Source organism: Accipiter gentilis, chromosome 7, assembly GCF_929443795.1.
Source record: "Accipiter gentilis chromosome 7, bAccGen1.1, whole genome shotgun sequence".
Classification (NCBI taxonomy): domain Eukaryota; kingdom Metazoa; phylum Chordata; class Aves; order Accipitriformes; family Accipitridae; genus Astur; species Astur gentilis.
In genome coordinates this window covers 1,661,592-1,681,322 of record NC_064886.1, presented here as the reverse complement: position 1 = coordinate 1,681,322, position 19,731 = coordinate 1,661,592, and the positions used below count along the sequence as shown (strand labels likewise).

Sequence of the window (19,731 nt, the reverse complement as noted above, 5' to 3'; positions counted from 1 at the left end):
ATTCTCCTGGTTTTTACACAGCACGACAGGTTTCCGTGCTTTGACACCTGTAAGACCTTTGACACCAAACAACTACAGGGACGTAGGAGATTTTTCAAAGCCAAATGTTATTTATTGACTTAATGCAGATATAACGGACACAGAGAAACCCTGCAGTGGAAAGCCCCTGGGTGCTGGGTCTGGCTAAACGGTGTTTGTGTGATTTGAGGGCAGCTCTGCTTGGCTCAGCCCTGTGATCCCCGCGCTGGGACAGAGGGCGCCCACGGAGCCTTCCTCACCACGTCCCACAGGCGCTGCTGCCCTGGCACAGCTCGGCTCCTCCCCAGAGGCAACGTTTGGTTGTTTGGATCCTCCTGCATCGGTGGGCTTTGGCCTTAGTGAAGTGTTGGATGACTTTGTGCTCAGGAAACGGTTCCTTTCCTCTCTTCCCACTTGCTATCCTACCTGCTGTAGCACTTCACAGCTATATATTCCAACCGTCTTTGTTCTACTATTGTTTTTCTTCTGTTATTAGCAACTTTTAGTCATCAGCGTAATACTAAGTAGGCAGACTGATGGGCTGAAGGTGAAGAGAAGCACGCAGTCAATATTTAGGTGTTTGCTTTGGTGGAGGATTACTGGATTTCAATCTAAAACTTACGTCAGAATTTATGTTGGTATGAATTGCAGCATCGTTAGGACACAGGCGTAGGGAATGAATAAGTTTTCTGGAGGTCACAGAGAATAAAAAAAGCTTTCATAAGAAAAATTCAAGAAAATTAATTTTTTTCTTTAATTTTGCTGCCAACTTGTACAGTTTTGATGTAATTTGAGTGACATAATTGCAATTGCCTCCTCCCCTAAGCTGTTACAGAAGGACTTCGCACCACAGTGTTGATGTTGACGCTGACCATTTACGGAGCTGCAAATAGCAATTGGCTGTATCCCGTGTTTGAAACACAACAGGCTGAGAATGTTTTTCTTGCCCATCTCGGCTGACTGCGGAGCCGAGTTCGCAGCTTTAGTGGGGACAAGGTGCCCAAACATACTTGTGAAGGTAAAGCCTCTCCTCCAGGTTAAAGTAAAAGCAAAGCTTGTTCGAGACAAGGTAGAACATAAAAGGAAAAATCAGAAGCACGAGCTAGACTAAGCAGTGTCCTGTGAGCACCTTGCTTAATAATAGCCTTGGCTAGGAAAATGGAAAGTTTAAGTTACAAAGCCTTTGTTTTACCCAACAAGTTGCCAAGATCAGCCGCTGAGCTGGGGCTCCTGAGCACAGCGCAACAGTTCCCAGGGACGGAGGTTGCTTGTATGAAGGGACGCACCACCCTCACAGCCACGGTGGGCCTAAGAGGCTGCCCTGGAAGAAAACCCCATTTGTGGCAGGTACCAGGGTGGAAGATCGTGTGTAGCACATGGAAAGCCAAAAGGTGAACAAGGGAAAAATGGTTGTTTTCTGTGTTTAATCAGCTTCAAATAATTTTCAGTCTGGTTTTGGCTGCTTTTCTTTAAAAAGAACACCAGTTGGCACTTGAATTGCTGCTGCTTCAAGTCACTATCTGGATTTGATCACTTTGCCTAAAACACAGTAGGAACATTCAGCATCTTGGACTGAATCTCAATGGCTGCATCTGTGTTAGCAAATAGCGCAAAAGTAGTGGATTTTCATACTGGAGGAGGTGGTGCAGCTGGGTGTTCCTCCAGAAGGATTTGGTCTGGCCGCTGGTAGACTGTCCCCACTGTGCCTGTAATTCGTGGCTGTCTGAGGATTTTTGTTTTTGTTTTTGTTTTTTTTTTTTTTTTTTTTTTTTTTTGCAACCCACCTTTAATTTCCCCTGGGGGTTGGGCTTCCCAGTTGCCTCTGGTGGGTCACAGCCGGCTGCCGCAGGCAGGGCTGCCCTCGTACACCAGCGCGCTGTCCATGAGCACTTCCTTGGCCTCATAGCTGCTGTTCTCTAACGCCCTGGCCACAGGACACAGCTCCTGGTTGCACCACCTGAACAGAGGATGCAAACAGTTTGTCTGAGCCCCCTTACGCGGACAGAGCTGGTTTCAGCTTGAAGTCTGCCTGGTTTGGATCCCTCTCATCACTACTAGAACGGAGATTCCCCATGGCAGGGGAAAGCCGTGATGTTGACAGCAGCCAACCCAGAATGGGGTTTGTCTCCATCGATGATGATATGAAGTTTGGGTTTCACCATGGCAGGGAATCAGATCGCTTGGTGAGGCAGAGCAAAGCCTGCTGCATTGCACAAGAAATCATCTAAAACAGTTAGGGCTAGAGGAGGTTTTTGCTTACCTTTGAGCAGCAGAGATGTCTGCTGCGGAAGCATCAGGCCGAGCTGCATGTTCAATTAAAAGAGCTCCTGCGGAAGAGCAGGAGACATCAGTATTCCCGGGCTCCAGCCAAAAGAGCAAGGGCTCGTGAAAAGCAGGTGGTGGTTACTTCTCAACAGCACTTGCCAGGCAGAGCTGCCTCAGTTTGAAAGAAGGTGGGGACCGAGCTTTCCTTGAAACTCCACCCTTTACCCAGAAGGTATGAAACCAGGCCATTCTAGGACTGATTCCTAGCCCTTTCCTGGTCTGAAATCCATCATTTCTGCCTTCCCCATTACCTGCATAGATCCTTGCTAGGGTGTAGGAGAAGTCTCTTGCTGCTAGCTCCATGGTCTCAGCTCCCCTTGAACCAGCTGCTTGCATGAACTGTGCAAGACCGCTGACAGCATCCCGCATTTGCTTCACAGCAGGTTCCAGTTTCGCAGTGCTCGAAGCCAGCTCCAGTTTTTTCTGCAAAGAAAACAATCACAGGAAAAATTACAGCATGTTTACCTTCTGCAAGGAAATGGGGCTGGTGAAATCCTGAGCACACCCAGCAGCTAGTAACAAAAAGCTTAAATCAAGGTGGCCGTAACGGGCACTGCTGTCAGTGAAGTGGCCAGAGCACCGTGCGGCAGCAGGAAAGGGGACATTGCCAAAAGGAAACTCGCAGCCTTGCCTTGAGGACGGAGAATTCCTGTGAGTGTGTTGCTGCTTCCGTGCTGGCTTTCCAGCTGCACGCAGAGACCAGATCACACCCCCAATTCCCTCTAATTGCATACCTGTATCAGGTTCTAATCTCCCTTTTTTATATTTTTACTTCCACGAAGACGCTAGAGCTGTGTGCAGGCAGGAAAATGCAGATTGCAAGGAGCTCTTCCCTGCAAGTCATGTCAGTGGGAAAGGCCCCGGGACCAGAGTGGCTCTCTTCCGATGGATGTCAGGCATTTAACTGTGCCCAAAAGCACCACCTAGAAGCTCCCCCGGGTTCAGCTAAGCTGCAATTTTTCCACTGTCCCAAATACCTTGTGAAAGCACAAGCGATACTCTGCCGAGAGAGTCTAAAATAGTTGCTCTTTTGACATGGCATGCCCACGGCTGCCTGGATGCAACCGGCAAAGGCTAGCCTTTAATCTGCATTTCCCACGTTATTCCCTCTTACGAGGGATTGAACGAGAAGAGCGTGCCTTCTGCACGGAGCTGCCAGGCTGGGGTGACAGCTCAGTCCCCCTGAAGTCACACAGGCGGAGAAGCAGCCAGCTCTCACCCACGCAGCTGTCACCGACCTCCAGACCCTGCATTCCCCCTGCTGCAGCACTTGCAGCTGGGCTCTGCTGCAGCAAAGCAGGCCACCACCGTTCGGCCGCCCCAGGCAGCTGCCTGCGCTGCCTGCGCTCAGGGCTGGCCCTGCCTTCACCGCTGGGCTCAGCCCAGGAGCCTTGGTGTGCCGCGATAACATCTTTACAATAATCAAACCTATCTCTCTGCAGTAGAACGAAAGGATTACCTTGGACAGAATCGCAAAAAGGAACCGTTATGTATTTAAATAGCATAGCAGGTGGTAGGAGGTGCTTTTCATTAATTAGTCTCATTTGCAGGTTATTTATGAAGCTAAAGCCTGTAAGCGTCTGCTGCGTAGAACAAATTTTTTTATGTTTTTGAGGCTTTTTGTGCTTAAGTGATCATGCAGTTCCTCTTGCTAGTACATGAAAATACAGCTTATTTGCACAGTAGGACTTGGGACTGCACGAGCTGAACGCGGTTTTGTTTTCTGCAGTATGCCTGTGCATGACACCTTCTGCCTGACCACTGCCCTGTATTTTCTGACTGTTAATACAAGAAAAACACAATCCTCAATGGATGCTATTCTGTGCTCTAGGCGAAGCGGTACATAAATACTTGCAGCATATGCTGTACGAATACGAAAACATCATCATTAAAGCGGTTAGGTTTAGTGCCAAGATAAAGTCCAAAGAACCCTCCAAGCCCACAGAATGCTAATAAGATGTTTTAAAAGTAGCTCGGAGCTTGTTGCTAACAAGGATCAAAGACCCCAAAGGCATAAACATATTCCCAGCAGCTTGGGTGGAAGCCAGCATCACAGAGGCCAAGCACAGCGACAACATGTGCGCTTCTGTCGGCACCCTTGTGCTAATGGCTGGGGTACAAACAGCTACATCCTACGCTGCCTTGCTTTTTAAGATTTTAAGACCTGGGTAGTATGTACCAGGAATAAAAAACCCATCATTTTAACCTTAGGGGAAAAACCCCAAAACTATTGTATTCTCTTTGCTCTCCAATAATTTATACTTTGTTGTTTTCAGATTACACTCGTTCTTTTCCTAACCAAAAGCACTGAATCTTCTGAAAGATCAAACTGGGTTTTGACCCGTCCTCCCCTGCATTTGAGAGCGAGAGGCTGGAGAGCTGCTTCAGGGACGATGCTCGAGGCAGAAGCAGCTCCTGTTTTCCCTCCAGCATGTTGATCTGCTCCAGTTCCCGTAGGGTGTAACTGAGGGGAGGCACACGCACACGGCGTCGCTGTGCCAGTTGTACCATTCTTTTCTGGCTGAAATCATCAGAGAGCAAAAGAGCTTTAGAGCTCAAATATTTCTGATTCCTTCAGTTTTCACTGAGGAATTTTAAGATGCTGCTCATTTGTTTGCTCTCACTAGCTACCAAGCAGGATTGTCAGAATGGTTTTTACTTAAAGAATGATCATGAGTATTTAAAAATACAGCAACAGGCAGAACATCCAAAATGGAGCTAGAAGCACAAATCTCATATTAATGTTTCAAGCAAACACATAGTCTTGCTTTAATAACCTAGATTTATTTCCTGCTGTGTTAAAATTGTGGTTATGGGCTGAAAAGGACCTGAAAACACCATGACGTGGCTTAGATTGTATGTCTGATTTACAGCTAGAGTTTCAGCCCTACGCAGTCATTCTTGATTCATAAGGCAGTTGATTCTGAGGTCTGCAAGATGCCTGCAGGACTGGCATTCAGAAACACAACTGTATTGCGATGTGACCAAATTTAATCTAAAGTGACTACAATGCAATAATCAAATAATTCCTTGGTGCTATTTTAGAGTCACTTTTCAGACTGTAATTGAATTCTAAAGTACACCCAATGCTCTGGCTCAAAATTCCAGCTAATAAATTTTTAGTATTACATGAAATGACTGCCCCCATGCAGAATCCACCTGAAACTCCCACCACGGCTGAGCTGGAATCCGGGACTGTCTCTCACATTTGCTCTTCTCACCGTGTGTTCTCCCGAGACTTTGCAGACTAATTACCTCTGGACAAGGTGGTTTGTAACAAACTTGCCTGTGTATCAAGAACCCTAAAAATTCAGCTTCTCATAATCACATTGTGCAAGGATGAGGAAGTTCTCTGCATTTCCCTTTTCCTGAGCGTAATTACAACATTGGGTTCCTGCTCCTAGATCACAGCACCATCAGCACTGGGTATCCCACCATCAGTAGAGGCAACTGACACAGGATAAAAGCAAAAATAGATGGCAGTGGGGTCAGCAGGGAAGTTACCCTGAGATATGACCTTCAGAGAACAAAGCGCTATGGCGTACTAAATACTAATGCTGATTTCTTCAAAGCAGCCTGTCATTGGGCACAAATCCTGCAAACTGAGAACCTTGATGGACAAACATAAAATAAATTGTACTAGTCTTGTGTGCATCTATAAAAAGGAAATGGATTGGAGCAGTAAAAATCCCTTTATGAAGGGCTAAATTATTTCCTTACTAGACAGGAATGGGAAGGATGTTTCAAAATGAGCCAGACTCCCAGAGACTGAGAGAATTTGGACACCTGGAGCTCAAAAAGAGGTTGTTTATCACCTGTGAGTGAAACCCTGATTCTGGTGTAGAAACTCAGCACGTTCCTGCCCAATGCTGCAGAGGCACTCTGCAGAAATACCTCCCAGTCTGCCTTTCCAGTGCCTGGCTGTCAAAGGCTTAAGGGAAAAGCTTTTTGACATGTCCAGGTTATTTGCCAGGTATGATCTATTATATCCAGAATCGGTGCATCAACACTGCTCTCCCAGCTAAGCCCATTCCAGGCACTCTCTGTGGAAATGGAAGCAGCCTCAGTGTGACATGAACAGCAAATGCAATGGCACTTACCGGAATTTGGAGACCTTTGAAGTCAGTGCTGACTTGTTCACCATCCAGTCTCATATACAGCGTGATTTGTGGGAGTGCAAGAGCAATGATAAGCTTGTTAATTAATAAATCTCAATACTTGGTGTTACTGCTGTGCAGGTACCTGCTCTGAATCACGTCGCTGTGTTCTTTAATGCTTCTCTGATTACCCAGTTGTTAAGAAGCTGGAGGGGCCCTCTCAGCTACACCAGAGAGGTGCTCCGAGGACTGCAGTATGGCACCTTCGTGCGGTATTTGTTTAAATGAGTGTAAGTGTAAGCCTGTGGAGGCTGGCTTCTTTCCAAGTTATTTTTAGAGCCTACCACCCGCTCCTTTCCTTCTCCGCTCCATTACCTTCAGCGTCGGACTAAGCTGCTTTTTATCAGCAGCTGGACCAGTTGGCTTTTTAATTAGCGGGTGTGCTCATTCCTGGTTATGAGCAGATTTGGCTGCCTTGTTTGGTAGTCAAATTGTTTGAGGTGTTTTTCCTTTATCAAAACTTGTCTGAGAGGATGGCAAGACAACACTCATCTCTGGAGGTCAGAGAGGTGCTCTGTACAGAATACAGCTGAGTTGGGGGTTTGAAGTGTAACAGAAGTTCCCAACTGCAGCCACTGGTGAGAAGGAGTCAGGCTCTTGCTTTTGTGTTTTTGAAAGAGCTAGCCAGTTTTCGGTGCTGCAGGGAGTGCAGTGACCCAGACCTTTCCCTTCTTACGGGGTCTGGATGAGAAAGTGAAGGCTACCCACAGTCAAATCCAGCACTCCAGATGCCTAGGATTCTCTCACTGTATCTGGGCTAATGTAATCTGGATTGCTCTATTTGGATTAATAATGTCATCTCTGAGAGAACACCCTCTGATATGCTGATCATGCCTTTCAGGCTGGTTCTTGTCTCCCTTTATGGGCCATACCAAGCCAGCTGATGCTTATTTTCCTTCATGAAATTCTGAGCTGCTTTGGTCTCTCCCTGACTGCCTGTCATTTGAACAACTTTAAAAGAGCAGCCTGTAGGTAAAGCCAGAGAATGGCAAATCTGAAGAGGCAGCAATGGAATTCCTTTGGCTCTTTCCATCTTTTCAGTGGGAATAAAAATAGAAAGTCATAAGGTAGTAGGTAGCCCTAGTGATGGTTTAATATTCAGCAGTCTTGTGGTATTTTTCCAGTTAAGAAACAAAACCACAAAATTATTTTGGATTCAGGAAGGTGACTCTTTCATGTTAAAAATATACTTGTATTGGTACCTGTCATGAGGAATTCTGACAATGCAAAACTCTTCACTGCTGAGATGAAAGTATCTGCATTTTTTGCAGCGTACAAGGATCCCAAAATGAGCACTGCCTGCATTCTGCTTTTGTAAGTGCTATTTAAAGACCAGAATTGTAAGACACCTTCTGAATACTTGTCTAAAGCTTTCAGTTTGGTCATGTTCCTTACCAGTCTCAGGTAGGAGCATAAACACCAAGACTCTGCTAAGGTGGGCAAATCAGGTTGACCAGTGCTTTTGATGAGGGCTCACCTGCACTGTGGAGAAGAACACAGCCATCACCTGTCCTTGACTCTTGGTGAGGGATCGCAGGACATCAAGTGACAGGATATTTGTTGTTCCCTCCCATATGGACAGCACCTGTGGAGTAGAAGAGTCTGTGGAAGAGCATGAAGGAGACTTTTGGAGCGATTGCAATAAAGAAAAGGGAACGTGAGGAAACAAAGACATGGGGCAGACCTAAGGGATATCAGTGAAATCTCCAGAGATGTCTTGCCTCACCACAAGTGGAAAGGAGCAGTGGTGATGAGAGCTAGGAGCTCAGCTCCGTTACTGAGCTAGGGAACAGCACCAGCACCAGGAACAAATCGCGTCCCCTCCCTGGTGATGATTGGGCTCGGCAGGAAGGCAACTAGAAAAGAGCTGCCATGCCTGGAGTGAGTTTGGGGAGGACTCTGTTTTCCCTTGAGCATTTCTTTAGCAGACAACCATGGAATACTGTGCAGGGGACTAGGTGACACCCAGGAGCTTCTTCTGCTTCTCCTGCTGCTTTCTTACCAGAGTATCACGGATTATGACTGGCAAGCCTGTGTCTTCCATGTAACCTTGTCCTCCAAAACTCTCCATTGCCTCAACGACAACAGCAGAAGCCTGCAAAATGCAGAGAGCTGACATGATCCACATTGCACAAGGGGAAAGAGTAGCCAGAAACCTCTAATATCACACAGCAGTTCCTGCTGGGATGGGATTGACTGGATGCCACTCATTTGCTGAGGCAGGTAGCTCATTAAATGCTAGAGGTGCAGCCTGGGGAATGGAGACTGAGTAACACCGAGAGAGGACCTGCAGGAGCAGTCAGACCTTGGGAGAAGATCCATGGACAGTGTGTCTCAATACAGCCCTCTCTAGGTAAGGTTAAGCCTGCGGTTTGCTTGGTACATGGGAGTACATGTCTCTAGTCCAGGACAATCTTTACCTTCTACTTTCCTATGGTGTGTAAGCTTCTGTGTATTTAAGCTGAGGGCAATTAGAAGAGGGGCAGATGCCTGAAATTAAGGCTAACGCTAAACTATTAACACTTCTGCTATTTATTCATAACTAGGGGAAAGATATTCCCTGTGGCTCAGTGCCCCACCTTGGTCTTGGGGCAGCCTCAGCAGTGCTCCTCTGGCATGTGGAGTACTTCACAGTGCTGGCTCTGTCTGTTCTGATCAGACAGCTGACCTGTGGCCTTGAGAGCAAAGGGACAAGTCTTCTACCCACAAAATCCAGCAATAATTGCTGCAGGCCCTGCAGCTAGAGGTCACTGCCATTATCCCCTGCTATCGCTGCCTTTCCTGTTGGCCGTGTTAATCACTGCTCTTTCCAGCTCTGTGGTTGCTAATGGCCACACAACTCCACCCCCGGCTAATCAAACTGGTTGTTCTGTACCTGCTTCCCAGTGTACAGTTTGGCGACTGGTGTCAGCAGTCTCAAGAGAAGCTGGTCTTGCTCACTCGCCATGTTGGTTTCTACAAGTCCAAGCAGACGAACGATCTCCATAAGCAGAAGAAATGCCCCTCGCGTCTGCACCTGCAGGCAGAGAAGCAGGGAGCTTCACTGGCAAGGATCTTTGTCTCAGGCTGATTCCAGCCTGGTCTGCTGAGGTGCCAAGAGACCATCTCGAAGGGATGTGCAATACTCGGACCTGGGCAAAATGCCACTCCTGCTTGTACAGACCCACCGCTTCAAAGACAAAGACTGCTGACCAGCTAAGGCACAAAGCATGAAATATTAAAAGTAGTCCAGAGCTGCTGCTCTTGTACACTGCAGTCTAGTATGAGGAAAGGGGGAATGCCATTTCATCAGGCCTACTTGGAGCTTTATCAAGCTTTATCCCATCAGGCATCCAGGTCACAAATCCACATCCTTTCCAAAGGTAAGGGACATGAGATGGCACATCTGATGGTCAACCTCAGAGCAGCAGGATCTGCAAGGTCTTTGACAGATTTCTTGTTGAGCAACTTGCTTCCCTGGCAAGTTGTGATTTGGGAAGCATTGGGTTATGGAGCTCTGTAGCCCCTGTGCATAACGATGTGCTGTGGGACTATGTAGGATCTGGCCTTTCTTTCAGAGGTGGAATTCTGGCCACAGGCTAAGAGATGCTGGAGCTTTAAGTTATGTTTGACACATGTTGACCACCTTCCCTCTCCCCCACCTTCCAAGAGGATTTTTAAATACTTTTAAAAAATTTGCATGAACCTACCGCAGCCCAAGGGCAAGCATTGGTGTTAACACCACTTAAGGAGTCCTACTTGGATGGGTGAGAGGAGCAGAACTGTGTGCCTTCTTTTTGAAGTTTTAGTAGAGGTGTGAAGCCACCTGTGTCCTGTGGATCTAGTGAGCTGCTACAGCTCAGCATTGTGGCAAAACTGTGAGACATTCTGCAGTGAGCGAAGGCCCACACGTGAAATTCCTCCCAAAGCCCAGAGCAAGAGTGCCAATTCATGCTGCTGTCTATTCTGTTGTCCTTTATTGCCCTAGATGACATTCACATCTAGAGGCTGTACTCAAGCTCAGTGTCTTGTAGTGATGAGCACTGTGCAAGTACACAGGGAAGACAAACTTCTCAGAAGCTAAAGTGCATGGTGACTACTCGGGAATTGTTCAAGCCTGCTGGGAACAGCCCATCTCCTGGTGCATGAGCTACCAGGGAAGTTGGATGAGTCTGTGTTGGTCTTGGACAAGAGTCTGTTAACTGAGGTTTAGGAGACTGTGGTGTCATGCTTGGACTCTGATGCTAATGACCAACTTCGGAGGTCACAGCATAACACATGGTGCATGCAGGTGCATGCATGACTTTGGCACTCCTCTCAGGATAGCTCCCAGGTAATTGTTGTTTAGGATAACCTGAAGTCCGGCAGAGAAGCTAGGTCTATCATCAGATCAAATCCCACTAAAATATAGCAATTACCCTGCTGCATACATCTCACTGTACCAGGAAGAGCATTCTACATCTGACTGTTGCACACAGAGGCAGGCTGGCTGTGCTCATTACCAGCTGAAGATTTCTGCCCTCTTTCCTCACCAACAGGTTCAGCTCGGCTCCCAAAAGCCTTACCTCCATCCGGGCTATCGTCTGCATGTGTAAGGGATGGTCCTTGAGGAGCTTCCCGAAGGCAACCCGCCTACAGGCATACTCTCTGCTCAGACTGATCATCCTAGAGAGAATACAGCCAGGGAAAGCAGTTAGACCAGCAACCTTCCACTTATGAGCTTTTTTTTCCAGCCACCCCCACTGGAAGAACCCTGTTTGGCTGTACCACACCAGCCTAGGTCACCCACCCACAGGCCAACCTTCTCCAGCACTGCTGGCTTCCAGACCTGTGCCTGCAAAGGCATTAGATGTAAATTAGCTGCAATGCTGAGCATTGCAAAGTCCCCTTGTCCTGATAAGCTGCTCCTTTGGCTTTGGGGGGATCCGTGCTGCTTTCACCTTCTCATGGAAGCTACTGCACTAATGACATTGTGGATCCGAGTTATGTTCAGCATGTTGGAGATGGAGGCCACTCCACGACCCTCTGCAGAGATCTGAAAGCATCAAGGAACAAAGGCTGATGTAAGCTTTTCGCACAGCCTTGGAAGTGGACGTGTATCTAAGTGGAAGTTGTGTTAACAGACAAATAGATAGAGGCTGTCCACTTCATCTCCATCTGTCCTCAAGCACCACAAAGATCTGCTTGCTTTAAAATATGGCTGTCTCATTTTAGCCAAGTCTGTAGCTTGACCAGAGAGGTGGCTTTGGGACCACGTCAGCATGATCAGTTCTGGTCCTTGTTGCTTGTTCCTACCTGCATGCTACACAGAACTGTCCCTCAGCTGGGTCAATGCAACTGGATTAGGGAAATGACCAGCCTAAAATGACTTTTTTTTTTTTCTTCCCTCCTGTCTTTTCCCGAGTTCTTCTCAGCTCTGTCCCACACACAGCCTTGTTGGTGAAGTGTTCTGCAAAGTGAACAGCCAGCCACAGAGGTGGAAGAGAGGAACTTCAGCTGGTATCACCGCCAAAACACCCATGAGTGGTCTGCCATGCCAAGCCAGCCCAGTCCCAAGAGGTAGGTGAAACCTCACATACTAGCTCTGCTTTAGCTCCATCTAGCCATAGCTCTGCTGTTGCCATCTGCCGTGTGCCCAATTTATCTTTCAGCCTTTGCACTTGGATGCTGTTCAGCTTCCCCTCCTCATCTCGAACCTTCAGGAAGAACAGGGACAGGTTGCTGAAACCATGGGGCCACTGAAAGGCATGTAAAGAGGATTTCATTACAATGAAACAAGAAGAAAGCCCCTGCTCCTTCACCTGATTCCACCATCAAACAGACCTGTTTTACTCGTCCTTCAGTGTCCGCTACCCTGGCCAGGGTTAATGCCACATCAGAATCAGCAGCCGATGTAAACCATTTAAAACCATAGAGACGATATGTACCATCTGGCTGCTTTCTGGCCACTGTCTCGGTGCCGTTAGCTGCAAGAAAGGAGCAGATCATCTTGGCTTTATGGGAACTTCTGTATCGATCAATGCCGATTTTTGGTTTAAGCAGCAGCTCTTTTAAGTCACCTCCCGCTATCAAGATGGAGTATGGATTAGCTGCTAATCTCTTTCATTGACCCTGGATAAAAAATGCAGCCAGAGTTAAGTACTAGAAAGGAAGTACCCTCTGTTTAACTGCAAGCCTTTCCAGCAATTGCTCCAGACTAACAGCTGGTAATGGCAGTGCTTTGTAAGAAGAATGTACCACGGTGTATAATCCAATGCCTCCATTTCTTTAGGAGCTACCACAGCCAAGCACAAAGGGTGCTAAGGAATGGAGTCCTGCAATGATGCACATCCATCGCTCCACAGCTGACCCTTCCACCAGGAAACCAACTGCAGCTTCATCAGATGCAGGTGGCTCCCCTTCCACATTTCTGTCTCAGCAGCAGACTTCTGAGGTTTCCTGGCCCATCACTCTATTACTAACATTAGCCAAGGAATAAAAGTTGAAGGCCAAGAATGCTTTCCTAGTCCCAGCTGGGATGGGTCTGTCTGTCTTGCTCAAGGTTTAGATTATAGAGCTGGATATCAGTGTGTTATCTGTGCAAGGAACACAGCTCTGTACCCGCCTGTGTGTACCGCATGCATCAGTGGATAGAAGTTGGGCCTTTTGTTGGTTAAACAGCAGAGCTATGCAGAGGATTTGGATGACTTCTGCTGAAGTTTCCTAAACCAGCTACCAGGCTTTCTAAGTTCCCCACACCCTTCATTTTCTTAGTTCTCGCTAACACATATCTAGCTGCTGCTGCAGTTGCTTGCCACCTCAGAACACGTACCAACATCAGAGCCTCCTCTGCGCTCGGTCATCCACTGGCCAGAGGTCCAGAACTTCTTGGGGTCACGGGATGTCAGATGGTCAAAAGGATTTTTCAGAGATCCAGGAATACCTAGTGACTGATTTGGGGGAGGGAAAAGAAACCAAGATGACCATAACTCAGTAGATGAAATTAGACAGTTGCCTTAACTAACAGTGGTGTGTCCCAGGCTCAGAACGGATGGTCTGCAAGCAGGCAAGCGGGGCACTGAGCGTCCTGCACTGCAGTGCATCTGCATGTACTGCTGAGAGTCTGTGAAACTGCCCAGCTCCTACACGGCTGCTGGAGCACTGTGCAGACAGAAGGTGCAGACTTGTGTTGCAAAGAAGAGTGCTGAGCATCCCTACCCCCCTCGGATTTCTGCACCGCTAGACATCTGGACAGAGAACTTTCAAAACAGCGCATGTGCCAGGGTATCAGCATATGTTCATATATGCTGGATGTCATCAGCACGCAAAGAGCTGCAGGAAAGAGGTAACTGCCTCATGCTTTTTTTTTTTTTAATTTTTATTGAATTAAAGTGCCCAGGGCTGGCTACTTAATGGCTAACTTTTCTCTGCATCTTACACAGCCACTGACATAGTGCAAAGGGTGTCACTAAGATGCAGAGCCAAATCTTCAGACTGGGAAAGTCTTGCTAGCTTGGTTAATTTACATCAGGTGTGGATCTGGCCCAACGCATTTAACTGCCACTCCACACCAGGAACAGGAAAACAAACTATCTCGTAGTAAAAACATACGGAAAACTTTTCCAACTACCGGCAGTGCCACAGGTTTCATATGCAGCAAAGGCCTTATTGTATACAGTGTTGTAAGTAAACATAAAAGCTAGCCCGGGCACAAAGGCTTTGTAACTAAAGGAGAAAGGCAGTGGGAGATGGAGCTGAGTCACAGAGCAAGGAAGGGCCATGCCCGGAGCCAGATGGCAGATCAGCTCTCCTCCATCCTTGGCTGATGCTCCAGTCTCTAACCAGCACTGCCAGGACGTGGGCTGTGCCCTCGGAGACCAGCTGAGCTCATACCTCAATGACTTTGGCTGCCCCATCAGTCATGGCCAGTGGACAGCCGAAACCTCCAGAGAAGCTTGAAAATAGGTACAGTTTGACAGCTTGATGCAGACGGCTAGGGAAAAAAGTGAGTGAAAACAGACAGGTTATGCAGCAGTTCAACAGCAGGAGGATAAAACATCTTGACTAGGAAGAGAGGAACAAAATACAGCCAAAACAGGTGAGAATCAGACTGCTCATTTCTGAGAGGGCAAAAACTGTTTCAGCCAGGAAGAGCGAAGAGGAGCAGCAGCGTTTCTCGGTCCCAGAGAGGCTGCCAGTGCAAGGCTGGATGGAAGGCATTGCTTGCCAGCTGGTGCACATTAAGTGCAGGTTTTAAAAATAAGAAATGGGGGTCTATCTCCAGAGGCTGGAATACAATGAAACTGCAAGTAAAATCCCAGAACTTTAGCCATGTTAAAGCCAATGCATGTAAAGTTGGAGCAGTGCAGGGAACTTGCCAGGCCCCAGAATCAGGAAGGTGACATCAAAGAATATTATGATCAACTGTAGGCCATTAGTTACAGCTTATAATTGCCGATGTGGAACATTACAGCGGACAGACACTGCTGTTCGGTACAGTGGTAGGTGTGCTTTTGTCCATGCATCATCTGTTACCCATTATACAACAAGAAGTTCAGTCCTACAAGAAGTTGAATGTACCTTGCTAAGAATAACCAGGAAGGCACCATGTTATTCCCATTCTCCCCCAGTTACCTCCAGTTGGAGTATCTTCTCTCATAGGCCTCAGCAATCAGCCCCTCTTCTGCCGCAATCTCTTTCATCCTCCTCCAGGCCGAGCAGGTGACAATATGATCCACCCGCCGCCCCCAGGCATCATACTGCCGAAACACAGGGGGGTTCAACTCGCATTCCCATCCTAGATGTTTGATCTTGGTTAGCAGACGGTTTCCAAATCTCTCCAGATCCTGATTCACCTCTTCCAGGACCTGTGAAGCAACATGAAGAGCCCTTCAGCATCACCCTGAAAGGCAAGAAGCCTCAGTCCTAGTTGGAAAGGCAGAGGACTGACCATATGGTCCTGCGGTGCTAGTGGTCTCTTGCCACTTGGCCCTTCCATGCATTCTGTAATGCAACAGGACAGCTTGTCTCTTAGCCTCTGCTGGCACAGCTGTGCTCAGCTGTCACTTTTTTTTTTTCTTCCCCCAAATAATTTTTTCAAGTTACTTTTGGCAGCACCTCAGGATTTTACAAAAGACAGAAGAGCTTTTGTATCAGGGCTGAGAATGACACAGATGCACATGAACAAGGGGGTTGGAGGAGACAATCTCCAGAGGTCCTTCCAACCTCAGCCACTCAGTGATTTACTGCTGGAGAAGGATGCCAGGGGAAGAGCTGCCAAAAACGGAAAACCTTCGTCTGTATAGGAAAACTTCCACTGGGCTCAGTAGTTACCTGCCTAACAGATTAGAAAAGGAGGCACAGAGCAATCATTTGAAATTCAGCCTGGCACCCAGTGTATCTAGATTCAAACTTCCACCCTGCATCCAGCTTCCTGAAAGGCCCTGGATAAGGATTCATGTGCCCTCATTTCAGCCAGGCTTGGGTGACCTGGACCGAGTAGTCTGTCCATAGTTAATGGCACCCACAGAGGAGTGATTCATGCCAACCCCCTTAGATACCTGTTCCAAGGTGACAGGAATTGCCTTCTGCAAGTGCTCTTGCCAAAGCCTAGTGAAGTTGCCTAGACTTAAATAACCTGACTTATAGATGATTAAAATTAGGTCAGGCGGACCCAACCTCTAGCACCGTTGGACCCCCGTTAGCATAAATACATCCAAGACTGTACTGGGGGGGTCAGAGAACCACCGGATCTAGATTTGCTTTTATCAGAGGAATATTTTTTGCTGTTCTCTAGCCCTCAAGAGATGCTCATTTCCTTCTCAATAATAACAACCGTGGAGGTGAATGCCATAGTTGCTGTACCCAAAATGGTGCAATTATAAAACACGTTAATTTGCTGATGATGAACTACAAACACTGCTTCTTCCTTTCCCTGCCTCCCCCTGTATTGACTTTTCATTAAACTACATCCCGTATGATTGATTCTTTCATCACTCTGCCATTCAGCGTGTGTAATGAGGATCCAACACACACTTCCCAGTTACTACTCTGGAAGTCTCCATCCTCAGACCAGCCAGTTTTCCTTCAGGTGAGCAGTGAAATACTCAGCAATAAAAATCACAAAACAAGCCAAAAACCATGCATGAGAGCCCTGTCAACTGGTACAGCTCATGCTGCACTCCTGTCTGCTCTTTGTGGAATTGAGCTGGGATGGGTGTACGCCTCCAATGCTTCTCATATCTTGACAACAATTTGAAGGTTGTTTTAGAGGCACAACCTAAGAATCCAGGGTTCATGGACTTCACTGATCCCTGAAGCACAAAAACCTTTAAAATGATTAGCTGGTAGTTTTTTGTGGGCAGAAGAACATGAGTTTAGCAAACGGGTCTCTTGGTCAGCACTCTACAGTGAACTCAAACTACAACAGTCCCTCCACCTCATCCATGTATTCTAAAAGAAATCAAACCCAACTGCCTAGCTGTGAGCTGGGCACATGCAGGTTTACAAATCACTGTGTTGCCCAAGTGAACGTGCTTATTACCAAGGTAAAAGAACAAAATCAGGGGTCCTACATTCGTGACTGCTGAATGTGACACATAGCAGCCTGGGCACTCCAAAAAACATACACCAGGCTATGGAGATGGCATCTGTAAACCATTAGGGCCAGGGCTGAAGCTGCCACCTAGCAGCATCAGCTGGGTGGTCTCATTCGCCCTGATCTGTTCTTTGATGTTCCAGGGATGAATATATTGGAAATGCGCAAATTATTACACACAAAGAACGCTAACAGATGATCCTTTATATTAAAGGACATATTTTCAGGGGGATCAAAGACCAACAGACACGTCTCCAAAACGGTCCCCAGAAAAAGCAGGTGCTTTCTTCTGTGTTCTCCAGGAATCAGCTTCAAAGAAAGAAAGAAATCTTTTGCTCCATTCCAGGAGAACTTCTGTGTTCACCACTGAACACAGGTGACTAGTACAGCAGGAATCCACCTCCAGCATGGTGTCTGGTTCAGTGGAACACACAAAGCTTCATCTGTTGCTGCTCTCCTGGGCAGGAAGGTGTTCATATGGAGGGCTAGCTCTCCAGTTGCAGCATGAAGCAGCCTGCAGACCCTGTTCTCCCTTTCAGTGGTGAGGCAACACTGCCCCGCTGGGACCAAGCACAGAAACGTTTAAGGGAGAGGCTGCTGATTCTCTGGTAGCTTTTGCAGCTGCTTTGTCTCTTTGGGGAAGGAGCGGAGAGCAGCTCTCAGCCTTGGCAAAAGACATCACCGCTCCTTTTAGTCTTCAGGACATCTGAATCATGCTGCTTCCAAAGGTGCGGATTAGGAGTAAGACCTTCATGGTTGCCCAAAGGCATCCTCCTTTTCCCCCATCTTCTCGCCTGGCAATAAGGCCATAGTGGTGCTTAGGGAGGCCTCATTCCCATCTTTCCTGAGGGCTGTGACAAAAGCACACTACCAGTGCTGCCACCACACTCTTACTACCCCACGACTGCAAGGTCTCACAGACCTGGAGAGCAAGCAGTGGCAGAAAGAGGGTCACTGAAAGCTGGGTTCTGCCCCACTACTTGCCCGGTGGCTTTACAGGTCATTGCATTACTTCTGCTGGAGTAAATCAGGGAGAGAGGTCACCCTTTGCTCCATGAGATCTGGTCCTTGCAAAGTGGGAAACAGTTGCGGTCCTTTTGGTGACAGCACAGGACAGCCAGTGAGATGAGTTGCCTACTCCCAGTGGTTCCTGTAGGACCGGACCTCACAGAACAGAGACCTGCAGCTCGGGGGTCTCACCCTGACCCCTGCAATCTGTACAGAGCCTTTGCTGTCTGAAAATCAACCCAGAAAAGCCAATGACCTGTGCTGAGAACAAGCAAACCTCAACAGGCCTTTGTAGCCTCTTGAGCGCACAGCTGAGAACAGTTGTGTGTGGGTGTGGGGGTGTGTGTGTGTCCCTTCCTTTGGAAAGGAATTTCCCTAAAAGCCCCTCTTCCCTGGGGGGGAGAGAGAAGTGGAAGAGCACAGCTGAGTTTGGAATCACCTTAGATTTTTTCCCTTTCTCTGAAATTTCCTTCTCTGGATGACCAGACAACAAATGCCAGCGCTGACAATCCCAAAACAACACTCTCATTGCAACACCCAGAGTAGTCACAGGAGTGCACCAAGCTGCTTCCTGTTTACGTCCTGCCAGTATTTTTCACCACCCCTGCACTGATTCAAAGATAACAAGTTTTAAAGAATGCCGATAAATTCCCCCCAGTTAAACGCTCAAAGGCACCAAAGGGCTCAGAGAACTGTTCAATTCACAGTCTTCAACAGTGACCTAGCCAGAATTGTAGCGTGTACACACAGAAAGACAAACATGCATGCCAGACCTTGGGAGGAAGGTGTGTTTTCAAGTAACTCCGAAGCAAAGCATCTTCCAAATACGGGTTCCCAGTCTCAGGCTGCTCTTGGAAGAGGGTCTCAGCTTCTCTCCTTGCAAGGGGTATTTCCAGATCCCCTAATGCTTGTTCCTGCTGCATGACGACCTGTTGCCCCTGGCCTGCGGTCCTGTCAACTCCTTTACGACTCAGCGGTTGGCACCTCTCCCAGACGCCAGGCAGAAAGCGACCCGACTGCCACGGCTTGCAGGTAGTACTGGATCTCCACCAAGGCAGGCGACAGGTTAGCATGATCCCGCAAAGCCCCGAGCATGTCACGCACCGCCAGACCTTTCCTCGATTGACAGCAGCACCGATCTTGTTTTGTTTTGATGTTGTGAAGTAATTCTTTAAAAAAAAATAAAAAATCTATCATGTCTTTGTCCCTCCCTCAGGGAGGAGATTTCCCACAGCTGTTGTCAACTGAACTAGGGAAAAGGTCTCTGGAAAGAGATCAGAAAGCAGCCTGGAAAAATACAAGTACTCAGAAAACACTGTGTCCTCCCCTGCCAGCCAGGCAAACCATCCTAACCGGCTGACATTTCCCGAGCTGGGGAAACCAGGGGCTGTGTTCCCACCAGCATCCTCCTGAATTGCTTGGGATGGTAACGGGGTAGAGGTGAGAAGGAAAAAATACATTTCCTCATCTGAAGGGTAACAAAATGCCTGGAAATGGGAAGTAGTGGTTTAGACGGGTTGTTTTGTAAATAAGATACTGGTGAAATAAGAGAATCCATCCTCCTTGTGTGGGTTGTGACGCTAGCTCCAAAATAATCTGCTGCTTATTAAGTCCCTGCTGTCTTTAATTTGAGTTGGGTGGTATTAAAAGTCTCCCTTTCCCTCGGGA

General features: G+C 47.6%; 1 protein-coding gene across 3 annotated transcripts; it reads right to left on the bottom strand.

Annotated features, from left to right (window-relative positions):
• Window positions 1-88: 88 nt before the first annotated feature.
• Window positions 89-19,187, bottom strand: LOC126040190 (acyl-CoA dehydrogenase family member 11-like). 3 transcript variants are annotated; one of them, XM_049804129.1, is made up of 15 exons: window positions 18,837-19,164; window positions 15,093-15,325; window positions 14,352-14,451; window positions 13,291-13,408; window positions 12,303-12,445; window positions 12,059-12,217; window positions 11,420-11,514; window positions 11,045-11,144; window positions 9,376-9,516; window positions 8,503-8,595; window positions 7,978-8,085; window positions 2,595-2,766; window positions 2,279-2,345; window positions 1,803-1,975; window positions 89-1,557 (listed from the first exon to the last, which is right to left on the bottom strand). In XM_049804129.1, exons 1-14 carry the CDS (start codon window positions 19,134-19,136, stop codon window positions 1,849-1,851), a joined length of 1,956 nt encoding a protein of 651 aa, XP_049660086.1. In that variant the 5' UTR covers window positions 19,137-19,164; the 3' UTR covers window positions 89-1,557; window positions 1,803-1,848. The 3 variants fall into 3 exon arrangements, with proteins under 3 accessions (XP_049660086.1, XP_049660088.1, XP_049660087.1); XM_049804131.1 differs by having other exon boundaries at window positions 89-1,975; window positions 18,837-19,187; XM_049804130.1 differs by having other exon boundaries at window positions 89-1,975; window positions 12,059-12,175.
• Between the last annotated feature and the right edge of the window lie 544 nt (window positions 19,188-19,731).

What these genes read in the sequence shown, in the direction of transcription:
- LOC126040190 (XM_049804131.1), bottom strand. Translation starts at nt 19,136, where the DNA reads ATGCTAACCTGTCGCCTGCCTTGGTGGAGATCCAGTACTACCTGCAAG. An exon ending in AAACACACCTTCCTCCCAAG is followed by an intron (nt 15,326 to 18,836) that starts GTCTGGCATGCA and finishes GTTGCTTCACAG; the next exon opens with GTCCTGGAAGAGGTGAATCA. An exon ending in CCTAGCAAGGATCTATGCAG is followed by an intron (nt 2,346 to 2,594) that starts GTAATGGGGAAG and finishes GCTCTTCCGCAG; the next exon opens with GAGCTCTTTTAATTGAACAT.